General features: G+C 36.5%; 1 protein-coding gene across 1 annotated transcript in view; it reads right to left on the reverse strand.

Annotated features, from left to right (window-relative positions):
* Nucleotides 1-10,553, reverse strand: part of LOC149150784 (polycomb group protein EMF2B-like) — a 293,618-nt gene extending 283,065 nt beyond the window's left edge. The window contains exons 1-3 of the mRNA XM_089439288.1: nt 10,250-10,553; nt 8,299-8,467; nt 8,069-8,124 (exon numbers count right to left, since the gene is read on the reverse strand). Coding sequence (XP_089295414.1) covers nt 8,069-8,124; nt 8,299-8,467; nt 10,250-10,254 — 230 coding nt within the window. The 5' untranslated portion in view covers nt 10,255-10,553. The remainder of the gene's footprint in view (nt 1-8,068; nt 8,125-8,298; nt 8,468-10,249) is intronic.
* Nucleotides 10,554-22,693: the final 12,140 nt, after the last annotated feature.

Raw genomic sequence — 22,693 nt, forward strand, 5'->3', positions numbered from 1 at the left:
TTTTGTCAAAGAAAGTGATAAGACAACCATAATTAATAAAATTAATTATCATGTTTTTCCTAAGTTTGTACTTAGAAGAATTAAAAAATGCCAAAATAAGTAAATTTTCAAGATATCTTCTACACGTCTAAACACAAGGCCTATGCAGAGAGACCTATCCAAGCTAAAATTTTAATACATGGAGCTACTAATATGCTTTCAAAATCTAAGAAAATGCATAAAGGTATATCTATGCCCAAAACAAGTTCATATATTCAAAGTAAAGCCTGGATATCATTAGAATACGAAAAAGATGGACAATGTTGGTCTTAAGAGACATTAAACATACACACAAGAATAATATATGGAGAAAAATTGAATGGGAAACTGAATCAAATACACAGCAAGAACAGAAAAAAGTTATGTGGTAAAACCTTCACAGTGTGTCAAGGAAACCTCCACGGGGCAAGGGATTGGAAACTTATTAATCAAATATGATTCTCCATGATACAAGCCTCTCGGGCAATCACCAATTAATATGGGCTACTCCATTACATAACTCCTTTTCGTTACAAATCTCATTATAAAACTAACAGACAGTAAAAATAATATTTATCCACAATTACATCGTTTACATTACATTGTTGTCACTTTTCAACAATCTCCACCTTGACAACAATTTTACTAATCCCTTGCCCATGCCCATTCATCATCTCTTCTACAAGCCAAGAGAAGCCAAACACCATCGCAACTTCTCTACTGTAACTGGCTTCGTGAATATGTCTGCACGATTCTCCTGTGTGTTGAAATTTGGTACCGGAGGACAGGTGGTTCCCTTAGGCTTTGATCTTTGCCCTAGGGAAAAGTGTCCAAAAGAATTTAATTTTTCTCCTAAAGTGACTTTATAATTTTGTAAAGTTAAATCTAATTTAAAAGTGACTTTAAGTGATAAAGTTACTAAGTCTAATTTTAAAGTGACTTTTATAAAGTCAATGAAAAATTAGAAAGGAAAAGTGACTTTGGAAATAAATGACTAAGTGGGTCTTTATTAAAGTGGGGTGAATTAAAAAATAAAAAGTGAGATTTAAATGAGCATTTAATCTCAGCCATTGATCTAAATCTATTTCAGCCATTGAATTTAGATATCACCCAAAAGTCACTTGGGTCACCCAAAAGTCATTTGGAGTTATATTAAAGGAGGAAAAGGAGGAAAAGATCACATTCGATTCGATTCTTTCATGAGCAGATTGGGAGAAGGAGAGCAAGAGAGCAAGAGAGATTTTTGAGCAGGGAGGAGAAGGAAACCGCAGCTTGGCACACATTCCAAGGCAGTAGTTGAGCAAATTTGTACAGCTGATTCAGCACACAGTGAAAGGCAGATTTTGGCACGATTTTCGAGGAGAGGTTTGCACAAAAATCGAGGAGCAGTTTGCTAGTTTTTCTGCACGCAAAACGAGGGCCATACAGCAGCATTTAATGCTGAAAGTGGGCACGAAAATAGAGGAGACCGTACAGCATTTATTGTTGTCATGTTTGCTGTAATTTCCAATTTGCTGTGAAGCATGGGAAAAGAGATAAGTTGTAAATTTGCTTGTTGATTTTTTGCTGAAAATTTCTCACTGTAAAAGGCAATTTTCAGAAATAAAGAAGAGCTCTCAAACTGGTTTTCCCCAAGAGTTGTAGGGGGTTTTTCCAGGGTCACATTGACCAAAAATCTCAGTGTTTAAATGTATTTTAATGGCTGTTTATTACTGCTGATTTTTATTTCTGCAATTTCCAGCATTCTGTAAAATTTCCAGAATTTGTGTTTTCAGCAAATTTATTTTTTTCAGCTTGTTAAATGTATGGTTATGGGAAAAGGCATTTAACTATATGGAAGAAATAAGGAGAAACTGAAAACCAGGGTGGGAAAACAGAAATTTCTATTAAAAAATGCCAAAATAAGTAAATTTTCAAGATATCTTCTACACGTCTAAACACAAGGCCTATGCAGAGAGACCTATCCAAGCTAAAATTTTAATACATGGAGCTACTAATATGCTTTCAAAATCTAAGAAAACGCATAAAGGTATATCTATGCCCAAAACAAGTTCATATATTCAAAATAAAGCCTGGATATCATTAGAATACGAAAAAGATGGACAATGTTGGTCTTAAGAGACATTAAACATACACACAAGAATAATATATGGAGAAAAATTGAATGGGAAACTGAATCAAATACACAGCAAGAACACAAAAAAGTTATGTGGTAAAACCTTGACAGTGTGTCAAGGAAACCTCCACGGGGCAAGGGATTGGACACTTATTAATCAAATATGATTCTCCATGATACAAGCCTCTTGGGCAATCACCAATTAATATGAGCTACTCCATTACATAACTCCTTTTCGTTACAAATCTCATTATAAAACTAACAGACAATAAAAATAAGATTTATCCACAATTACATCGTTTACATTACATTGTTGTCACTTTTCAACAATCTCCACCTTGACAACAAATTTACTAATCCCTTGCCCATGCCCATTCATCATCTCTTCTACAAGCCAAGAGAAGCCAAACACCATCACAACTTCTCTACTGTAACTGGCTTCATGAATATGTCTGCACGATTCTTCTGTGTATGGACCTTCTTGAGAGCTACTTTACCGTCATCGATCACATGTCTCACAAAATGATACCTTAAATCAATGTGCTTGGTCTTGCTATGATAAGCTGGATTTATAGCCAAATGAATAGCACTTTGACTATCACAAAACACACTCACTTTCTCCTGCGTCCTTCCAATCTCATCAAGTAGACCTTTTAATGAGATTTCTTCTTTATTGGCATCTAAAACAGCTTCGTTAGTGGACAAAGCAATTGTTTCTTGAAGCTTTGACATCCAGCTAATTGCTCCACCTGCAATAGTAAAGACATAACCTGTAGTAGATCTCCTTTTGTCCAAATCACCTGCATAATCAACATCCACATATCCACAGACTAATCCTTCACTTCCATTAAAGATGACGCAATGTTCATGTGTGCCTCTCAAATACCGAAGCACCCATTTCACTGCTCGCCAATGTTCTTCTCCTAGATTTGTCATGAACCTGCTGACAACTCGAACTGCATGTGAAATGTCAGGGCTCGTAGATACCATCGCATACATTAATTTGTCTACTACATTTGCATATAGTACATGAGACATATACTTCTTTTCTTCGTCAGTTTTATGACTCAAAACCAAAAAAAGTTTAAAATGGGAAGCTAATGGAACATTAACAAGTTTCACATTGTTCATACTGAACTTTTCAAGTACTCTTTCCACATACTTTTGTTGTGATAACCAAAGCTTTCCATTTTTCCTGTCTCTGTGTATCTCCATGCCCAAGATATGTTTTTCCACTCCAAGATCCTTCATATCAAATGTCCTAGAGAGTTGAGCCTTTAACCTGCTAATCTCTTCCATGCTTTTGCTCGCAATAGGCATATCGTCAACATACAAAACCAAGATAATGAATATGCCACTGAAATTCTTGAAGTATACACAATGATCATACTCATTTCTAGTAAAGTTCTGGCTCACCATGAAGAAGTCAAACTTCTTGTACCATTGCCTGGAGATTGCCTCAGGCCATACAATGATTTCCTGAGCTTGCAAACTAATCTTCTGCTGCAACCTTGTACAAAACCTTCTGGTTGTTCCATATAAATCTCTTCATTCAAATCACCATGTAGAAAGGTTGTTTTAACATCTAATTGTTCTAACTCAAGATCAAGTAATGCAGTTAGTGCTAACACAGTACGAATAGAAACAAGTTTTACGACTGGTGAAAAAATCTCATGAAAGTCAATACCTTCAACCTGAGAATACCCTTTTGCTACCAGCCTCGCCTTATACCTCTCGATACTGCCATCAACATTTCGCTTCAATTTGAAGATCCATTTACATCCGACAACACTTCTCCCTTCAGGAAGTTCTACAAGATCCCAAGTTTTGTTCTTGGCTAAGGAATCCATTAACCCTTTTCCACTTTTTGCTATCTGCATCATCCACTGCTTCCTAATAACAAGAAGGTTCCCCATCTTCAGTAATCAATGCAATAGATGAAGCAGAATCTTCATACCTTTTGGGTGTTTTTCTTTCCCTTGTAGACCTTCTTAGAGTGACTCGTTGTTGAACTAGTTTTGGAACTTCAACAGTTTCCTTTGCATCTTCTTCACCTTTTTCTTCAAAAGTCTCTCCTTCCTTTCGACTTTCTGAAAAAGGTTTAGCCTCCAACTGAATTTGTTGATTCGGCAATACCTGTTCCTGTTCAATTTTTTCAACATCTGATTTTAGAAGAGAAGATTCATCAAATGTTACATCTCTACTAATGACTATCTTCCACGAAGAAGGATCCCATAACCTGTATCCTTTCACCGCATAGTCATACCCAACAAAGACATAACATTTTTCTTTTGGGTCTAACTTTGAACGTTGATTCTTTGGAATAAGAGCATAGGCATCACAACCAAAAATCCTTAAATGTGAATAATCACAAGACTGGCCCGACCAAACTTCTTCAAGAAGTTTACAATTAATGGCATCTAAAGGTGATATGTTAACTAAATAACAAGCAATAGATATTGCTTCTACCCACAACTCCTTTTGCAAGTTAGCATTGTTGATCATGCTTTTGGCTCTTCCATAAGAGTCTGATTCAAACGTTCAACAACGCCATTCGCTGAGGAGTATAAATAGCAGTTTTATGTCTAATAATCCCTTCATCCTTACAGTATTGTTCAAATTCTGGGGAAGTAAATTCACCGCCATTGTCAGTTCTTAAACATTTAATTGATTTGCTTGTTTTCTTTTCCACCATAGCTTTAAATTGTTTTAAAACGTTAAATACATCAGCTTTCTTTTTCAACATATAAACCCAGACTTTCCAGGAGAAATCAACAATAAATGTTAAGAAGTATAATGCACCTCCATAAGATACAGTAGGATATGGTCCCCAAAGATCAAAATGGATATAGTTTAAAATTTCTTTACTATTATGACTTCCAATTTTAAATTTATGTTTACATTCTTTACCATATACACAATGCTTATAAAAATCCAACTTCAAGGATTTCAAATCAAGAAGCAACTTACGATTCACCAGTACCTGAAGACACTTCTCGCTCATGTGACCTAGTCGCAGATGCCATAGGCGAGTACCTTCTTCTACCTTCTTTGATACAGTCGTTGCTTCACTGACTTGAGTACTTCCTGAGTCTGTAAAGGTTTTCGATCTTCTCAACCTTCATAACAACCAGAGAGCCTTTTGAATCTTTCAGCACTCCATTCTGACTTGTAAACTTGTAACCTTCTGAGTTCAACACTCCCAAAGAAATCAATTTTTTTCTCAATTCGAGTACATGTCTAACATCAATTAATGTTTTAATTGTATCATTATACATTTTAATCCTGATATTTCCCATCCCAACAATCTGACAAGATACATCATTTCCCATAAACACAGAACTACCATTCACAACTTCATATGAAGTAAACCAATTCCTGTGCAGACTCATGTAATGAGAAGCACCATAATCTAACAACCAATTTTCATAATTCTAAGAGACATTACAAACAGGTAAAGCTTGATCTACCATACCTAATTCAGCAGATAAAACTTCATCAATCATACCTGAATCAACTTGATTTGCCTCTTTCTTTTGGTTTTCAGTCTCCTTTCATTTCCAACAGTCTTTCTTGAGGTGTCCAATTTTGTTGCAGTACCAACATTTGGCTTTACACTTTTTGCCCTTTGATTTTGATCTAGAAGAACTCCTTGCTTTCTCCCCTCTTTCCTTTGACCGGCCTCTGGCAACCATGGCTTCTGGCGTGGAGGTTTCAATGTTGGACTTCATCCATACTTCTTCAGATAATAGAACTCCCACAATTGTATCAAATTCCAAAAATTTAGTTGTGCTCAAAGTGATAGAAGTTACTAGTAGTCCCATGGCTCGGGGAGAGAACACAACGGCGTGATAGCTTTGTCTTCTTCCTAAAATTTAACTTCTATATCTAACAATTGGCAAATAGGTGTATTAACATTTAAATGTTTTGCAATTTTTGTACCCTACTTCATCTGCAGACTGTACAATTGCCTTTTCAAATAAATTCTATTGGTTAAAGATTTGGTCATATACAAAATTTCCAATTTTCCCCATAAACCTGATGTCGAGGTTTCTTCAACAATGTTGAAGAGAACTTCATCTCTCAGGTACAACCTGATGGTACTGAGAGATCGAGCATCCAAGTCCTCCCAATCCAAATCTGTCATGCCAATGAGTTTCTTCTTCACCCCATCTAAAGCTTTGTGCAACCCTTGTTGCACCAGCAAATCCCTAACTTTCAGTTTCCATAATGCGAAATTGTTCTTGCCGGTGAACTTCTCCACCTCAAATTTAGCATTCATCATTTTTGCCATTTCTTCCTACAAATCCTTTTACTAGGGTTTCAAAAAAAATCTGGTTTCCCTTCTTTCAGCTAGGGTTTCTTAAAAAAATGGTTTCCCTTCTTTTTTTAAATATTTCCAAACTTTCCAAAAAACTTCAAACCCTATTCCAATTTTTCTATATCCTTTTCAATTCAGAATTTTAGATAAAAACTATAAAATAAAAAATAATAATAATAATTGAAAAAAAAAATTCCCCTGCTCATCCTTAGTTTAGAATTTCAGAAAAGATTTCCCCTTTTTTTCTGATTTCAGAAAACTTCAAAAAACACTTCAAAGAAATCCTTCAAAAAAAAATGTGTTAATGCTCAAGGAATCATCAACCATCCAAAAAAAAAATTGCTATAAAAAAAATAATTGACCTTCATTTCAATCCTCCAGACAAGCGGTTCAATTGTGATTCAATGTGCACGATGTGTTGTTTCTTTCTCTGACAGCGGCTCGGCTGCAATGGCTATGGCCCTTAATTTCTTGGCCTCTCCTTTTTAGGGCTCGGCCTCCAGAAATGCGCAAAAGTGGCTTCTGATAAGCGGTAGCGACTCTTGACTAGCAGACTCACATTCACAGCGGCCTTTTTCTTCTGTCTTCAACCTCTACTCATGCAGGCAAAGCTTCTTCAACTAGCAGTGGGCTCACAAGCAACGTTCCTTTTTCACTGGTGGCAACAAGAAGTCGTTGGTTTGGAGGGTCCCCGTAATCCTTTCTTCTTTACGGCTAAAAAAAAATCGCTCTATGTTTGCCACGATTCCCTTTCTTCCAACTGCAGCGACTTGGCGGTGGCTTGACCAGATTCTTGTTGACTTCAAACAACAACTGCAGGGTCTTTCTCTCCCTTTCGACTTCAACCAAGGGCGGACAATTCTTCAGCAGACAGTGGTTCTAACAGGCCACGATTCTACAGAGTGGCAACAGCTCACGATTCTCCACAGCAATTTGGTGGTTGTAGTTTTTCTTCAAGTGGCAAAGGTCTACATGTCGGCTTCTATATGGTCCTCACAAAATCATCAAAGCTTTGATACCACTTGTTAGTCTTGAGAGACATTAAAGATACACATAGGAATAATATATGGAGAAAAATTGAATGGGAAATTGAATCAAATACACAGTAAGAACACACAAAAGTTACGCGGTAAAACCTTTACAATGTATCAAGGAAACCTCCACGGGGCAAGGGATTGGAAACTTATTAATCAAAGATAATTCTCCATGATACAAGTCTCTCGGGCAATCACCAATTAATACGGGCTACTCCATTACATAACTCCTTTTTGTTACAAATCCCGTTATAAAACTAACTCACAGTAAAAATAAGATTTACCCACAATTACATCATTTACATTACATTGTTGTCACTTTTCAACAGACAAGGTAAATTAAAGTAACAACCAGCTACAAACATCGAAATAATTTTATGATCGTTTTGGAATATTCCATTCAGGACCTGACCCTGTCATTTCCAAAATAAGAAACCCGTAACTATTGAATTGTTCCCCCTGCTATAATTAAAGAGTAGCCGTCCTGAAGTCTCCTTTGTCATTCTACTTCTATTGATAATGCAAATATCAAATTAAATTAAAAATAAAAATAAAAAATTGCAACACAAAAAAGCATACCGCCTTTGTCTTTTTGCTTGTATTTTGTACCGCAAACATCGTTGAAGAAATAAGGGCTGCAAAACATTAAATTAACAATATTTTTTATAATCATAACTCAAGTCAAATATGCACTCTTAGATTGTTCATTCATGCCTTGTTGAACAAAAGGTTAAATGTCCTAGCATATCTGCTGAAGCAATTATATAATCTAGAAAAGACAAGGAATTCACTCAAAAACAGGAAATTACATGTCTTAAAGCTCGACGTTGAAGAATGTTGTAGAGTTCCACAGGCTTGCAGTAGACCGACAAGCTTTCTTCAGCAGCTGCTGCTTCTTCAGCTGATAAATATACCCTGGAATTTTGATAGCCTATCTGCTCAGCATTCCTTGCAAAATTGTGATTGCGTGCAGGGTTCCTGAAATATACTTAAAACACAAAGTCATATTCTAAGCCTTATATTGTTTTTTAAATTGGTCCACATTAAACATTCAAAACCTTACAAAAATATCTGCATCTCTTGTGACATTTTATTCAACGTAGCTTATGAACATCGACTTCCAAACAATGTTAAAATTAGTTTAAAAACAAGCATTTTTCACAGCTGACAAGAGACCAGAAAACAAATACTTGATTATCAAGTCTGAGGTTATAGTGCCGCAGACCCTCCTTTAATCCTTATAATTGCAAATTAGGACCTCAAAAATATAAAGGATTCTCTGGGTAGTGAATGGTGAAAAGCTATGAATGGTATTAGAAAATGTTGTTTCTAGACGGTAGATTATGGTGTTCGGAGTGCTGTTATTACAAAAAGGGAAAATAAGATCTGAGATGACCTGATTCTTCCACCCATGGATGTTAGTTACAATGGGCTCAGCTTTCAGTCTTTAGCCTTTCAGATAAGGCCAACGATAACTTAGAACTGGCATAGACCCTTCTTAACCCTGTATGTATTAAGCATGGAGAAGGATCCAAAAAACCAAGGTGCAAAACCCCTTAGCATTGAAAGCTTGAGGGTTAAGATCGATCTATGCTAGTTTGACCTTTTATATATTTTTTAGAATGATTTTATTTTTGACATTAAAGGTCAGATGTCAGTTATAATTTTCTCTTTTAGTAATGCAGATGATTTGACAAGACACGTCTCTTCACTTTTAGTTTATGCAGATGACCTGTCAAGACACATCCCTTCCACCCCTGTAAGAGCACCACGCTTCTCTCAGTGCAATTACATGCATGGCCCGGTTGGTCGAAGTGTCATTTCTAGGTATAGAATGCAGGTGAGCTTAGTTACCAAAGGCAGAAGTAATATTTTCATTCAAGTCATAGCATTAGAATGACTGTGAAAGGGGTAAGCTAAATCGAAACAAAGCCTCGTACTGCATTGGATTCGGAATAGGTAGGTGACTATGGACTAGTCAGTACATTTCTTTTAACAACCATAGAAGATATGCTTGTGTGCCAATTCACGGGCTATTGAAAAATGACAGGTGGAGTTTGAAGCCAATGTTGTTAAAGAATGCACCACGTAATGTCTGATTAACTAACAAATACGCGCCACCCTGTAATTGCGCGACCTCATAAAATTTCACTTAACATAGTTGGTATTTGATAGCAGTTGTAACGGTAGTGATGCAGACATCAGAGGAAGGAGCAAGAAAGGATTTCTTCAAACGTTTCAGCCTTATTATACCAGCAATCCAGAGTACAGAAGAGCCAGAATGATCAATGGGCCAATGCCAATATGGGTAGGGCGTATATCTTCTCCAGAACATGCAGAGGCATGGTAACAGGTATTTACCCACCCTTCATCCCGTTAAGGGGAAGACGATTTGGAAAGTGCCGGAGGTCACCGATATTACTAAAGGCGAAATCGTGAGCAAGTGATCTATGGAGAATCAAAATTGGTAAAATTGGTAAGGAGGGTGCAGAACTTCCAATCCACTATGATAACGTGGTTTGAGACCTCAGCTCGGCCAGCTCAAATCAAAAGAATCTGGTGGAAAATGGGTGAAAATATCCACGTGTCACGGAACATGTGGGGCATTTGCCCTATTAGAAATTTCCATGGCATTTTAAGTTCTTTGTATCATCAATCTGTGTTATAAAATATTTTTAAACGAACACAGTAAAGTAAAAAAAAAATGCAGCGGACTGGAAGTATCAATTCTTATAAGAAATGGAGAAAAAGATTCCAGACCTCATGGCGAAAGCAGATGGAGCTGATGACGAAAGAGAAACCCGAGCATCCACTTAATCAAAGTGGAAGGCAGACTTGTGGAGATCAGAAATGTTGCAACGAGCGTTAAAAGTGGCCGGCGTTGGATGAGTTAAATTTGTCCCCTGCAACGGCCTCTTCGCACCCGCTTTCAAAATGGCGAAGGCCTGCAGGCTTCCAGGATAATCACACCGCCTAAATGCCATCCATTCTATATATACATGCCCAGGTTCTTAATTTCGGCACTTCTTTATTTATGAGTCTTCATCTCCCTCCAAATCATTTCTCGGAATATATCTCAACAACAAAAGCAACCAATAGACAAGCGCGGACTGTTCAAAAACAAAAACACGGTTAGCCATTAAACAAAACAGATTTAATTAAGAGCTCATGCTTAGTCTGGATTGGTGTTGACATTTTCTCTTCATTATTACCCTAGTTAAAACACATCATTATTTTTTTCTCGTTGTAATTAAATCACATTTTTATTTTAAAACACATCATTATTTTTATTTTCTCATTGTAATTAAATCACATTTTTATTTTCTCATTTTAGTATTAATTGCTGTGATAATATTAATTTCTAATAGCTATCCTTATTGACTAACCAAAGTATATCGCGGGTTATTCGTTGATTAACAAACAATCAATCGTCAATTTTGTCTTAATAGACTAAATTTCATAACATTTTTATTTAGCTTATGCCTTTTAAAATATATTTTAAATAATAAATATTTATTTTTCAATATTATTAAAAAATATATAATTTTAAAAAATATGATTGGTTTATAAAGATTTTATTACAATTTTTGCACAATATAATGTCTTTTTAATATTATTAAAAAATATAATTTGAAGGTTTTATTACAATTTTTACACAGTGCAGTGCCATATAGACTAGTACAACCACATTAAAAATATTAATATGGTTGATATAATCGGAGACTTAATAATTGTAACTAAAAAACTATTGCAACATGAAGAATGTTTTATTAATACAGCTTGAGTGGGCCTAATGGTTAAGAGCATGTGTTTCCTCCTAAGAGGTCACAGGTTCAAAATGAGAGGGGGGTAGTTAGCAGTCAAATAGTTGCGCGGAGGTGGGTCCCTTGTCCCACAAACAAGGGGGTCTCATACACCAATTTGGTGTTTGGCTTGGCTGTGACCTTAAAAATGGATATTATTATTATTATTATTATTAGAATTGGTGGGTATGAATGTTATAAATAATAATAAGGAACTTACTAGAATTGGAATAATCATAAATCCCTGGGAAATGGGTGTTTGGCTTGGTTGTGACCTTATAAATGGATATTATTATTATTATTATTATTATTATTATTATTATTATTATAAAGGTTATGGGTCAACTTTAACTTAAGACAAAAAAAAAAAAAAAAAAAGGAATTTCAAATGAATGTTATAAATAATAATAATAAGGAACTTATCTTGGAGGAACTTATTAGAATTGGAAGAATCTTAAATCCCTGGGAAATTGGTGGGTATGAATGTTATAAATAATAATAAGGAACTTAATAGAATTGGAATAATCTTAAATCCCTGGGAAATTGGTGGGTGAAAAGCCACTTGGCACGAATCTAATTTTTTTAATTTATTAAAAGCCAGTGCAACCTAACAAACTCTTTAATACACTACATTAGTTGATAAGCATTAAGACTAAGCATATGCTCCCTTAATAATCAATCTAGACCCTCAATTAAAAAAATACAAATAAAAAAGTCAACATATCCTCATCCACCTTAAGTTGAAAAAAGAAACCTTCGGCACTAACCCTCTCACATATTTATGTTATGATCTTTAGATATTTGTGCACTAATTTTTCATGGTTAAGTTTCATAGAAAAACCACCCAAAATTAAAATCCTTCAAAATAGCTCATACTCACCTAAATAACATATTTACCATCAGTGTTCACCATGATTTAAGCAAGCATTTGCATAAAAAAAAGATAGGAACGAAATGTAAAAATAAAAATGTTAATGAACCCTTTAGCACGCAATTAAATTCAATTTGATTAGAACTTGAGTGTGAAGGATTAATGGACCATTTTGCTAAATAAAATTTGATTTATATAAATGAATGTTATAAATAATAATGAAGAACTTATCCTGTGGAACTTATTAGAATTGGAATAATCTCAAATCCCTATGAAATTGGTGGGTGAAAAGCCACTTGGCACGAATCTAATTTTTTTAATTTATTAAATGCGAGTGCAACCTAACAAACTCTTTAATACACTACATTAGTTGATAAGCATTAAGACTAAGCATATGTTCCCTTAAGAATCAATCTAGGCCCTCAATTAAAAAAAATACAAATAAAAAAAAGGGTCAACATATCCTCATCCACCTTAAGTTGAAAAAAGAAACCTTTGGCAATAACCCTCTCACATATTTATGTTATGATCTTTAGATATTTGTGCACTGATTTTTCATTGTTAAGTTTCATAGAAAAAACACCCAAAATTAAAAGCTCATACTCACCTAAATAACATATTTACCATCAATGTTCACCATGATTTAAGCAAGCATTTGCATTAAAAAATAGATAGGAACGAGATGTAAAAATAAAAATGTTAATGAACCCTTTAGTAGGCAATTAAATTCAATTTGCCGTTTTTCTAAAAATATAATTAGAATGAATGTAATGTAAATGTAAAGATAACAAGAGTCTGATCTTGGGTCTGAGCGATGGAGGCGTTTCTGGCATTTAGGGTTTCAGAGAAAGTTTTCTGCGCCGTTGCGGCCCCAAAAGGCCTGACTGACCATGGATCGGCTAGTCGCATGGCCGATGGATATCTTGGAATCGGTGTCTCTCTTCGGTTCTGGGCCGGATCTGCTGGGGAGAAGTTGCGTTATGTTTCGAATCAGAATAACCTGCAACTGTTGTGCCATCCCTCTTTCAGGATGCAGGAGGTTTATCTCAGAGCGGCACCAGGAATCATTTGCTCGGAGCTTTTCACGCCAAAACAACAGATTTTTACCCTGTATTTTAATGATACGCACTCCTCAGTGAATGCTATACATGGGTATGGCAAATCTGAAAACGATCATGGAGAAAAGAGGCGTCCGGCAGTTACCATGCCTCAGTTCGAAGTGCTATGGTCTCGTGGCAAATCTGAAAACGATCATGGAGAAAAGAGGCGTCCGGCATTTACCATGCCTCAGTTCGAAGTGCTATGGTCTCGATCTGCGGACTTAGGGCGGTTTTTGATTGGAAGAGTCGCAGATCAAGTAGGGGATGGGAGTAAGGAAATGGTCATGCGATGTATGGAGTTTCTCTTGCTCTTTGCAGCGCCGATCTGGGCCCATATTCTCCCGACGATGCGTCTTAACAGAGGGATCAAAGAGCAGATCATGCAAAAGAGCTACAGGCAAAATAGGAGCCCCGATCCGGCAAATAGCACTTCAGATCGGGCAAAAACTTGCAGATCCGGGGTGGATCTTACTGATTTGGCAAAATCATTAGCAGATCCAGACAAGTTCAAGAAAAATCAATCAAAATCTGGGTCAGATCTGGAGGCATGCTTACAGCCAGAGCAGGTAAAAATTTCTTGTTTTCAGATTTTGATCAAACCCCCTCAGGGAAAATCTCGTTTAGTTTGGGTTCATGCAGGAAGCACATCACTGCAGCTGAAACAACAGATCTGGGCTGAAATGGGTTACCCAGTTCAGACTCAACATCTGATCAGTGGAAGGAGGACTCTCCAGGATATCAGAACGATTGATAGCTATGAGATAAGTCCTGGATCGACCATTACATTAAATTTCAGATTGAGAGGAGGGGCCATGCCTCAGGGACAGCCAAGGGCTCCACCTCAAGGACAGCAAAATGGAGACAAGGGGAAAAAAACTGCATCCTACAAAAACATTCTTCAGGGCAGCAGAGAAGCAGGGCCATCTTCAGATCCAAGCAGAAACGTACCCAGGCCATACATTGTAGATCAGGCAGAACAGACCCCAGCCATAAATCTAGATTCTACAGGGCTTGACGATTTCGTCCAATCCTATGAATCACAAGCTCTAATCTGCCGATTTAACAGCTATTGGCCCAAACCCTTGGATCTATTCCATTGGATTTTTACCAGATGGACCATGGAATGTGAGATCCACCTATGTTCTAAGGGGTTTTTTATCGTAAAATTTACATCCCAGGAGGTCAGAGATACAGTCATCAGTACAGGCCCATGGTTTTGGGGAACTTCGGGGCTGTTTATGACCCCATGGTTCCCGGATTTTGATCCAAACAAAATGACAGTTACCAAAATGCCAGTCTGGGTCAGACTATACAACCTTCCTTTGCACTTCTGGAACGAACGAGTCTTGGAAGGCATTGGAAACAGTATAGGGAAATACATTAAAACAGACCTGGAAAGGATCGATGACAGGATCTACACTTTCGCACGTATTTGTGTGGAAGTAGATTTAAGTAAAGGGCTGCCGGACAGTATAAAGCTAATCTACAAACAACAAAACTGGCAGCAAGTACTTGACTATGAAAACACGGCCTTCAGATGCAGGCTATGTAGGCAGACCGGACACCTGCAAATCACATGCCCAGAAGCAAAGAAAAACAACAAGAAGCAGAAAGGGAAGCAGAAGAAAGGCTGGCAATTCTCACCCCCAGATTCTGAGGAAGAAGAGTCAGAAGCAGAGGAGGAAGTGACCCCTGCAGAGAAAACTGAGATATCACAAGAAATGGAGAATCAGAAGGGAACTAGTCTACATGACAAGACAGAGATACCAATGGTGGATCCAAGCACGGGAGGCACCAAACGACATCACCACTCTGATACTTCAGACTCAGATAAAGAAACCATCCCACAGAATACAGAATCTCAGATAGTCATAGTTTCGACCGAACCCTCTCAAGGAGAATGGCGTAAGGTCGAAAAGAAAAAGGGGAGAAAAACGTGAAGCATGAATCTCATTTGCAGCTAAATTTTTTGTTCTGTTTCTCCTTTTCTCTCTCCTTCCTCTATTCACATGTCCTCTCTTTTCTTTTCTTTTGCACGTTAGTCTCCTAACGTTGCGGGGGTGCGAATGCACTCGAGCCTTAAAGGCATTTGCTAAAATTGTAACTTTCATTATTTTTTTAATAAAAGTTACTGCTTTTTCCTTTGGAAAAAACAAATATAATTAGAACTTGAGTGTGAAGGATTAAGCTTTCGTGCAACACTTGTTTTTATAATAATAATATATTTTTGGATACTCCAAATTGGAGTATGAGATCCCCTTGTTTGTAGGACAAGCAACTATTAAAGTCTACGAATGTGTGCATGTCGCCCTCTATATGACCTCTTACAAGGAAACACATGTTCTTCACCATTAGGGTCATTAAATCCACATAATGATAACAAAGGTTGTTATATGGTTAAGAATAGCATTACAAAGATTTTAATGATGGACTCAACTCCACTATTAAAGTTGAAAGTATTAACCTTATCATATGCAACAACACTTCTAAGGACCCCCCAATTTGGTTTAACCTTATAAGGTTCTAAAAGTCTTATATGGTCGCAAGGAAGTGAGGTCCTAAAAGGCCTTTTATTTATTCCACCTAAAGAGCTCTGCATAAGTCCATTCAAGCTCTTTGTTCCTTCCCCTCAAAAAAACCTTTGCATAAGGTCCAATGTTGCCTAAGTTTTGGAAGTAATTTTGCAAGTCTGATTAGCAACCCAACATTATGACTATAATGCCACTAATACACACACATAAAACATCCTAGAAAATTTGAGGGAAAAATAGAAAATTGATGGTACAAGTGCAATGCATTTACGATTCCATTGATTATGCACGAATAAACCACAACTATGGCTAAAAAAACAAGTAATTGCATAAATTTTGAGAGGGTGACCTAAGCAATGATGAGCTACATGTGTGTTGATGGCCTTGAAACTTGACATTGGTTGTCAACATGCTCGCAAATCAATGGACTGCTTAAAGATAGCTTAATGGAGTATTTTGGGCAAGAAAATATCTAAAGAAGGACAAAATCATGAAGTTCTAAGAATGCCTTCTACTTAAGTTTCAATAGTAATTAATATCTTGTTTTACTCCTAGTAACTTAGTCCAAATATGTATTTTATTTATATAATATTTTTTGATATTTTTTGTCTCATTTATCTCATTGTAAACAACACATAAGCAACTTAGTCAAATTAAATCATGCACCTAAATTTAATTTTGTCCATAACCCTAGGAGACGATGTTAAAGAGTACACTTTCCAACAATTTTGGATTTCAAGTCTAATAGAATATAATACATGCAATGTATATAATTGTGTTGATCTCCTTTGTGTTTGTATTCTTCCTTTATTATGTGTTAGTATCTACATTGTTGTCCAACTATGCATGTATCGAGTAGTATCAAAGCCTAACAACTAGGACATTTTGAAGTTCTACATTTATAATTTTCTTGTTGGTTCCCCTTCTTGGAATTTTCATTAAACACTCGTCTTCAACATGCTCATTTCATTTTGGCTCTAACAAAGCATTACAAGACTAGAAAATATGCAACCATGAATTGTCATCTAGACATTACACCAATGCAAGAACAATGAGTTTGATTGGAATATAATTGAGAAATACACTTGTATATGATGGAATGGGAGATGCATGATACTTTATGTATTTACTATGAAAAAAGGGTAAAAGAAGACAAGTTAGTTTGGATGTTAGATGTTGCATAAAGAGCCACTCCAAATTTGCATTGGTGCACCTAAAGAGAGAGTTTATACAACTAGGAAGACATGTAACTTGCTACATATTATAGGTTCTCACCTCCTCCTAAATTTCAAGTGCATGTGACACACAAGTATGGTGATGTATCATAAGAGATCTCATAACTATCTACCTAGGGAAGAAAAATCTTGATATCTATATGGATGATTCTATCTAGAAGTAGAGAAGAGAAGGATGTTCGCAAAGGCTTTGTGTTCACATATTTGTTTATAGTATGGGACCAATCCTTAAAATTTCACATCTACAAGAGGAAGTGACGTGTTAGACTAGTGATTAGGAAGTATCGTGTTAGTGCTTTTGTGTTACCTTTAGTTATACAGTTAGGACTCTTAGATCACTGTTGTGTTAAGGGGTGTCAAGAAATATTTTATTTTGGAATATCACTCTAGGATGATAATCCCCTTGATGTGTGTCCTCAATATCAATATTTGGTTATGGAGTTGTTGTGACCACAACTACCACCCTACCAAAACCTGCCTTGGTAGCAATTTTGAATGGGTCCCCTAAAGCTGATCTTCCACCTCTCCAAATGATTTGTTTTATTCCAGAGACTTTAACTCGTTGTCGAGCCAAATCTCCAATTCCTAATGGTTAAACCCCTCTTTAAAAATCTGCCACATGATTCATTTCTAGCCCTTCCAAAACCCTCCATTCATTACCTCCATCGTAACCCTTCCTAACCCTCCAAAACCTTCTACCGTGCCTCATTCCCATTATAACTCTTTATAATGAAAATCCTTCATCAATATGCATAAATCACCCCTTTTACTTAACCGCAACCAACATTAAAACGCATTGAATGCCCCATCGCATATCGCTATCAGCTGGGTCCTGGGCTTATGTATATATAGCGCGCTACCATCTTCCGGACCCGATGGTTTTATTAACCATGATATACATATATCGGGTCCAGAGCCATATCGCAATATCGCAATCGGCCCGGTCCAAAGCCTTTGTATAAGGCGTGCCACTGTTTACCAGACCTGCCGATGATTATAGACCAGAGCGCATAACATTTCAGGTCTGGCCTTATGGCCGGACACAGGGTTTTCCCATGTATTCTTGTGTTTTGGAAAAAACGTTGAAGTCGAGACTTTTCAAAGGTAAATCATACACTCTGGACCCGCCAGGACTATTAAGTGTCATATATATATATATATATATATATATATATATATATATTGGGTCCACCTACCCCGATCGCTTATCGCAATCGGCGGAGCCCGGGGGTCATGTAGTTAGCGGAGGGGTGATAGCCGAACCCGATGATATTTATAAGCCCCGATACATAAAATTTGAGGTCCGGCCTAAGTGATCGGAGCGGGATTTTCTTTGCATTCCCGTGTTTTACAAAATTCCCGATATAACAAAGGGAGCAGGTTTTTAGTGTAAAGGGCGGGCCTGTAGAGTCCCGATAGTGTAATCGCACATCGGGGAAGTGGAAGGCATGCATATTGAGACCCTCGGAGGGGTCGATACCCGATTGCAATTAAGTGAAGCCCTCGAAAACCGTGCCAAGCCTATGGATTGAGCGGGAAACTATGTGTTGCATGTGTTTTGTGCGTAAATCCTTTTTCACACTTGTGCCTCGTAGTTTTATAAAAGTTAATGAAGGCAGCGTTTATGTTTTGTTTGAACATTTCTGTTATATTGCTCACGATCATGAAGCTAATGATAACTATCTCTGCAGGCGCAAAATAAAGGATGCAGGAGTGGATTCGAAGAGTCATGAATGCAGAAGCGTTGTGTCTAATGATCCGGCCTTAGGCGCTCTAGTTCGGAATCCCACGCGTTGCATGCGCATTCTAAAAGCAAAGTTATCCCGGTTTTCATCATGGGGAGGCAACACACAGTCGCCCTTTTTATCAACATTTGTACACTTCCTCAGGAAGAAGGACGCTACAACAAAGGTGGCTTCGACGTGTCAATGATCTCATCGACCGTTCTCCTTTGTACATTTTTGATCCATGTAGTGAAAAGAGAGGGGAGTGAAAAAATCTGGGGAGACAGGGGGGTCAGCTCCTGAAGGCATAAATATTACCTTCGTAGATGAGACAAGGGATTTTTTCATTTGGCAGAACAGCTTTTGTTTATTGTGAGTAAGGAAGACTGTTTGGGTCAGAGAAGGAGCCTTTTATCATATTGATTTTTCTCTTCTTTATATGTTATGAATCAGGATGTTTTTGAGAGCATAAATATGAATGTGATTTGTGTTTGTGCCCATTGACGACTTACAGTTTATGATTAGCTTTGGTTGTTTGAATGTGATTCTTCATCATAGTTAATTCATGAGCAGTCCCTAATTTGAAACTATGTTAAACATTAGTTGCAAGCTTTAATTTCATAAAATGAATGTGTATTCTTGTATGAGTGATTGGATTGCAATTTAGAATTGATGCAGCCTTGTTCTTATGTGAACCAGTAATTGATTAATTTATACTTGGGATTCATATATGATGTTTAACCTCTCTTTTGTCATGCTCCAGTAGGATAGATTAGGATATGTTGAACTAGATTAGAGTAGTTAGAAGTAGTGTAGATAGGATTTAATTCATAGAGGTTAGCTGTTTTATTTTGTTGATTTAATTGAAGTCTTCCTCCCAGAAGCAATCTTTCAACTCATTTAACAGTTTACGGGATCCCTTAAAACCCATTGGAACTAGCCATCCCAAACGAAAGCAAGTCTAATTGGGGCTTGCGATCAGGTTAGTTCCCCTTGTTGGTATAGCGAAAATTCGCCATGTCAACAGGAGTATAGGGATTTTTATTGCAATGAAGTAGTTATGAGTAGATCTAAAATTAGGCAAGAATATGATAACAAGGACAATTTGGAGGAACTATGCTACCTTGCCTTTAGGCAAATAATAGGGAAACTTTTGTTAGGGAAAAAAGGAACACCAGTGATAACAAAATATATCACGAACCCCTTGAGAAAAGGAATTTAAATATTAGTATTGACCCTTAGTCCAAGTTAACCTCAATTGGAGATTTTTAGAATGAACACATTGTGTTAGAGGTCATGGCCTTGCCATAAGAGTATCTTTTTTTTTTTCCTTTTAAGATTTATAAATATGAAATGTTAAAATAAGAGCTAGGAAAGAGATAAATTGAAATGAAACCTCATGACAAACCTACCAAGAAAAATCCTCATGGATCTAACCCTCAAATCAAGCAAAAATATTTCCACCATTGGGCAAGGTTCAATTCCCACAAGTGCTTCCCTGCAACCATGGGGGCGCCTTGAGGTAGTGGTCAAACACCTGATTGTTCCCAAAGAGACCATATTAAATTGTTTCATGACCTGTGCACATATAAGTGGATTAAAGCCCACACCCATGTCCTCCTTTTAAAATTTTAACAGGTGGTAGGAGTGAGCGGGGGGGTGATTTATCACCTTGATAACAATGAGGAATATCGATTTTCTTGGGATTAGGCTGTTGGGCCTTAGTTTTGGTCTTATTTTTGCTCAAAGAAACTTACTTACCATCTATTTTCCATCCATTTTCCCTTTATTTATCCCATTTTGATGTATATTTGATATCCATTTAGGTATTTAATTTTAATTTTTCAATTTCTAAAGTTTTTATAAAAATTTGGTTTTTTAGTGCAAAATTGGCAGATTCAGAAATTCCCATAATAGCTCTATGGTTGATATGGTTGCAGGACACTTGGGCACAAATGGAATACATGGATGGATAGCTTGAGAACTAGGACTAAGCCAGCAATGCTTAGTTTGAACAGAACAAGCTTTATTAGGCCCATTTGGTGCTAGTCAATCATGACTAGTCATTCAGAAATCCCATAGAAATAAGGCAGTTTTGAGATTCTATAGGATTGGTCATCTTTCTTGGGATGGGAGTAATGAATTCGACTTAGATAGGTGGATGAGAGTAGATGGGTTTGTTTGAGTGAATATAGATCAGTTTATTTCATGAGACTTCTTATTTAAAGCCAAAACTTTGATGGCTTATGTATTGACTTATTATATACTTTTATGTTGTGACATCTTGGGATTGAGGAGTTAATTTGAAGACTTGTGTTATTATTATTTTGTTGTTCAATGCTATGGATGTGTGACTAAATTTAAGCTTCTGATATCGCCTCTCAAGTGTGCAAGGCAAAGGTGGAGGGCTCCCATTCCAAGCTAAGTACACTTCCTTGTTAACTAGTTTTATTTTCTTGTAATTTGGTTATTGTAGAACTGGTTTTTCAAAGCTTTATTTCATATTGCTTTATGGTTCATGCATAGTGATTGATTTCATTAGTTAATAGCTTATTCATCACTTTATTGAGTTGAAAAAACAGGTGTTCAAGTTGGGCATCCCTTCTACTAAAATGATGAATCAAAACTAGTTTCTTTTGTTTGCATGTAAGTAGTTTCTTATTGAGATGAATAAATTATGATGGAATACCTTATGTGTCTCTTAAGTTAAGAGCTTCTTTCATTAATAATTTATCCATCTTAAGCTTTTGGTTTTAATCTCTGATTCATTAAGTGGTAATTGAGGTGAAAGTGGGACTTCTTTAGTCAAGAACCATTTCAATGTTTTTCCTTTTTTTAAACTAATTGAATTAGAGTTATAGAATGTATTACTTTTAGCTTTTGAATAACTTATCTTTCAAGGTTTGATTACATCTGATCTTCACATATAGTGAACTTGCCTCAAAGCATAAACAACCCGGATTGATAAGAAATAATTGTGTTAATTTAGGTACACAAATTTGCTCAACATTTTGGCGCCGTTGCCGGGGAGGCAAATATCGGCATAGTCAATAGAAAGATAAATTTCAAAACAACAAAAATATTAGTTACATTCCTTTTTAGTTATGTTTCTTTATGCCTAGATATAGAGATCCTCAAGGTAGATTTATCAAAAACCCCCCACAAATAGAGATAGGATCATCAAACACCCCAGTTACTCGTAATCCAATTATTGAGGAATTGGCAGAAAAACAAAGAACTGGACAAAGATTAACTTTGATTGAGAGGCAAACTTTGTTAGCTTAGGAAGCAAAGCAAAAACAATCTTGAACTGCCGGAAAACAAAAAGAAATTATCAAAGGAAAACAACCTGTCTTTCCATCTATAAATCCTCCTATCTTCCAACAACCTGAAACTCCACTCAAAATTGAAACAAATCAACCAATGGCAGAAGAGGGACATGGATCTGTTATTTTCACTCCTGAACAAAGAGCTGAATATGAAAGACAACAAAAAGAATGGAGAAGAAAGAGAGAGGAGGAGGCAAAACAAGAAAATGATAGAAAGATAGAAAACGATAGGAAAAGACAAGAAGATGGTAATGATCAAGAGACTACCTTTGGCTTTCCAATAGTAGACACAAGTGCAATATTAGGAGAAGAAGTGAAAATGAAAAATATTCCACCTTCTGTATTGCCAAACTTTTATGGAATGTTCACAGAATATTCTGATGCATTTATGTTTGAATTTGATATTCTATGTAGAACATATGCATATACTGATGACATTCATAAACTTCATATTTTCCCTACAACACTAAAAGCAGCAGCTTTGAAATGGTTTATGGGTTTAGGAGAACAAACAATAGCTTCTTGGGATGATATGAGATCCGTCTTCCTTAAGAAATATCAAGCTTATTGTAGATCTAGAGATTCAAAGGAAGATGTTTTCAGAATGACAC

The sequence above is a fragment of the Pinus tabuliformis genome, chromosome 9 (assembly GCF_031772625.1).
Source record: "Pinus tabuliformis cultivar Carrire ecotype Pingquan chromosome 9, CPIR1, whole genome shotgun sequence".
NCBI classification, from domain to species: Eukaryota; Viridiplantae; Streptophyta; class Pinopsida; order Pinales; family Pinaceae; genus Pinus; species Pinus tabuliformis.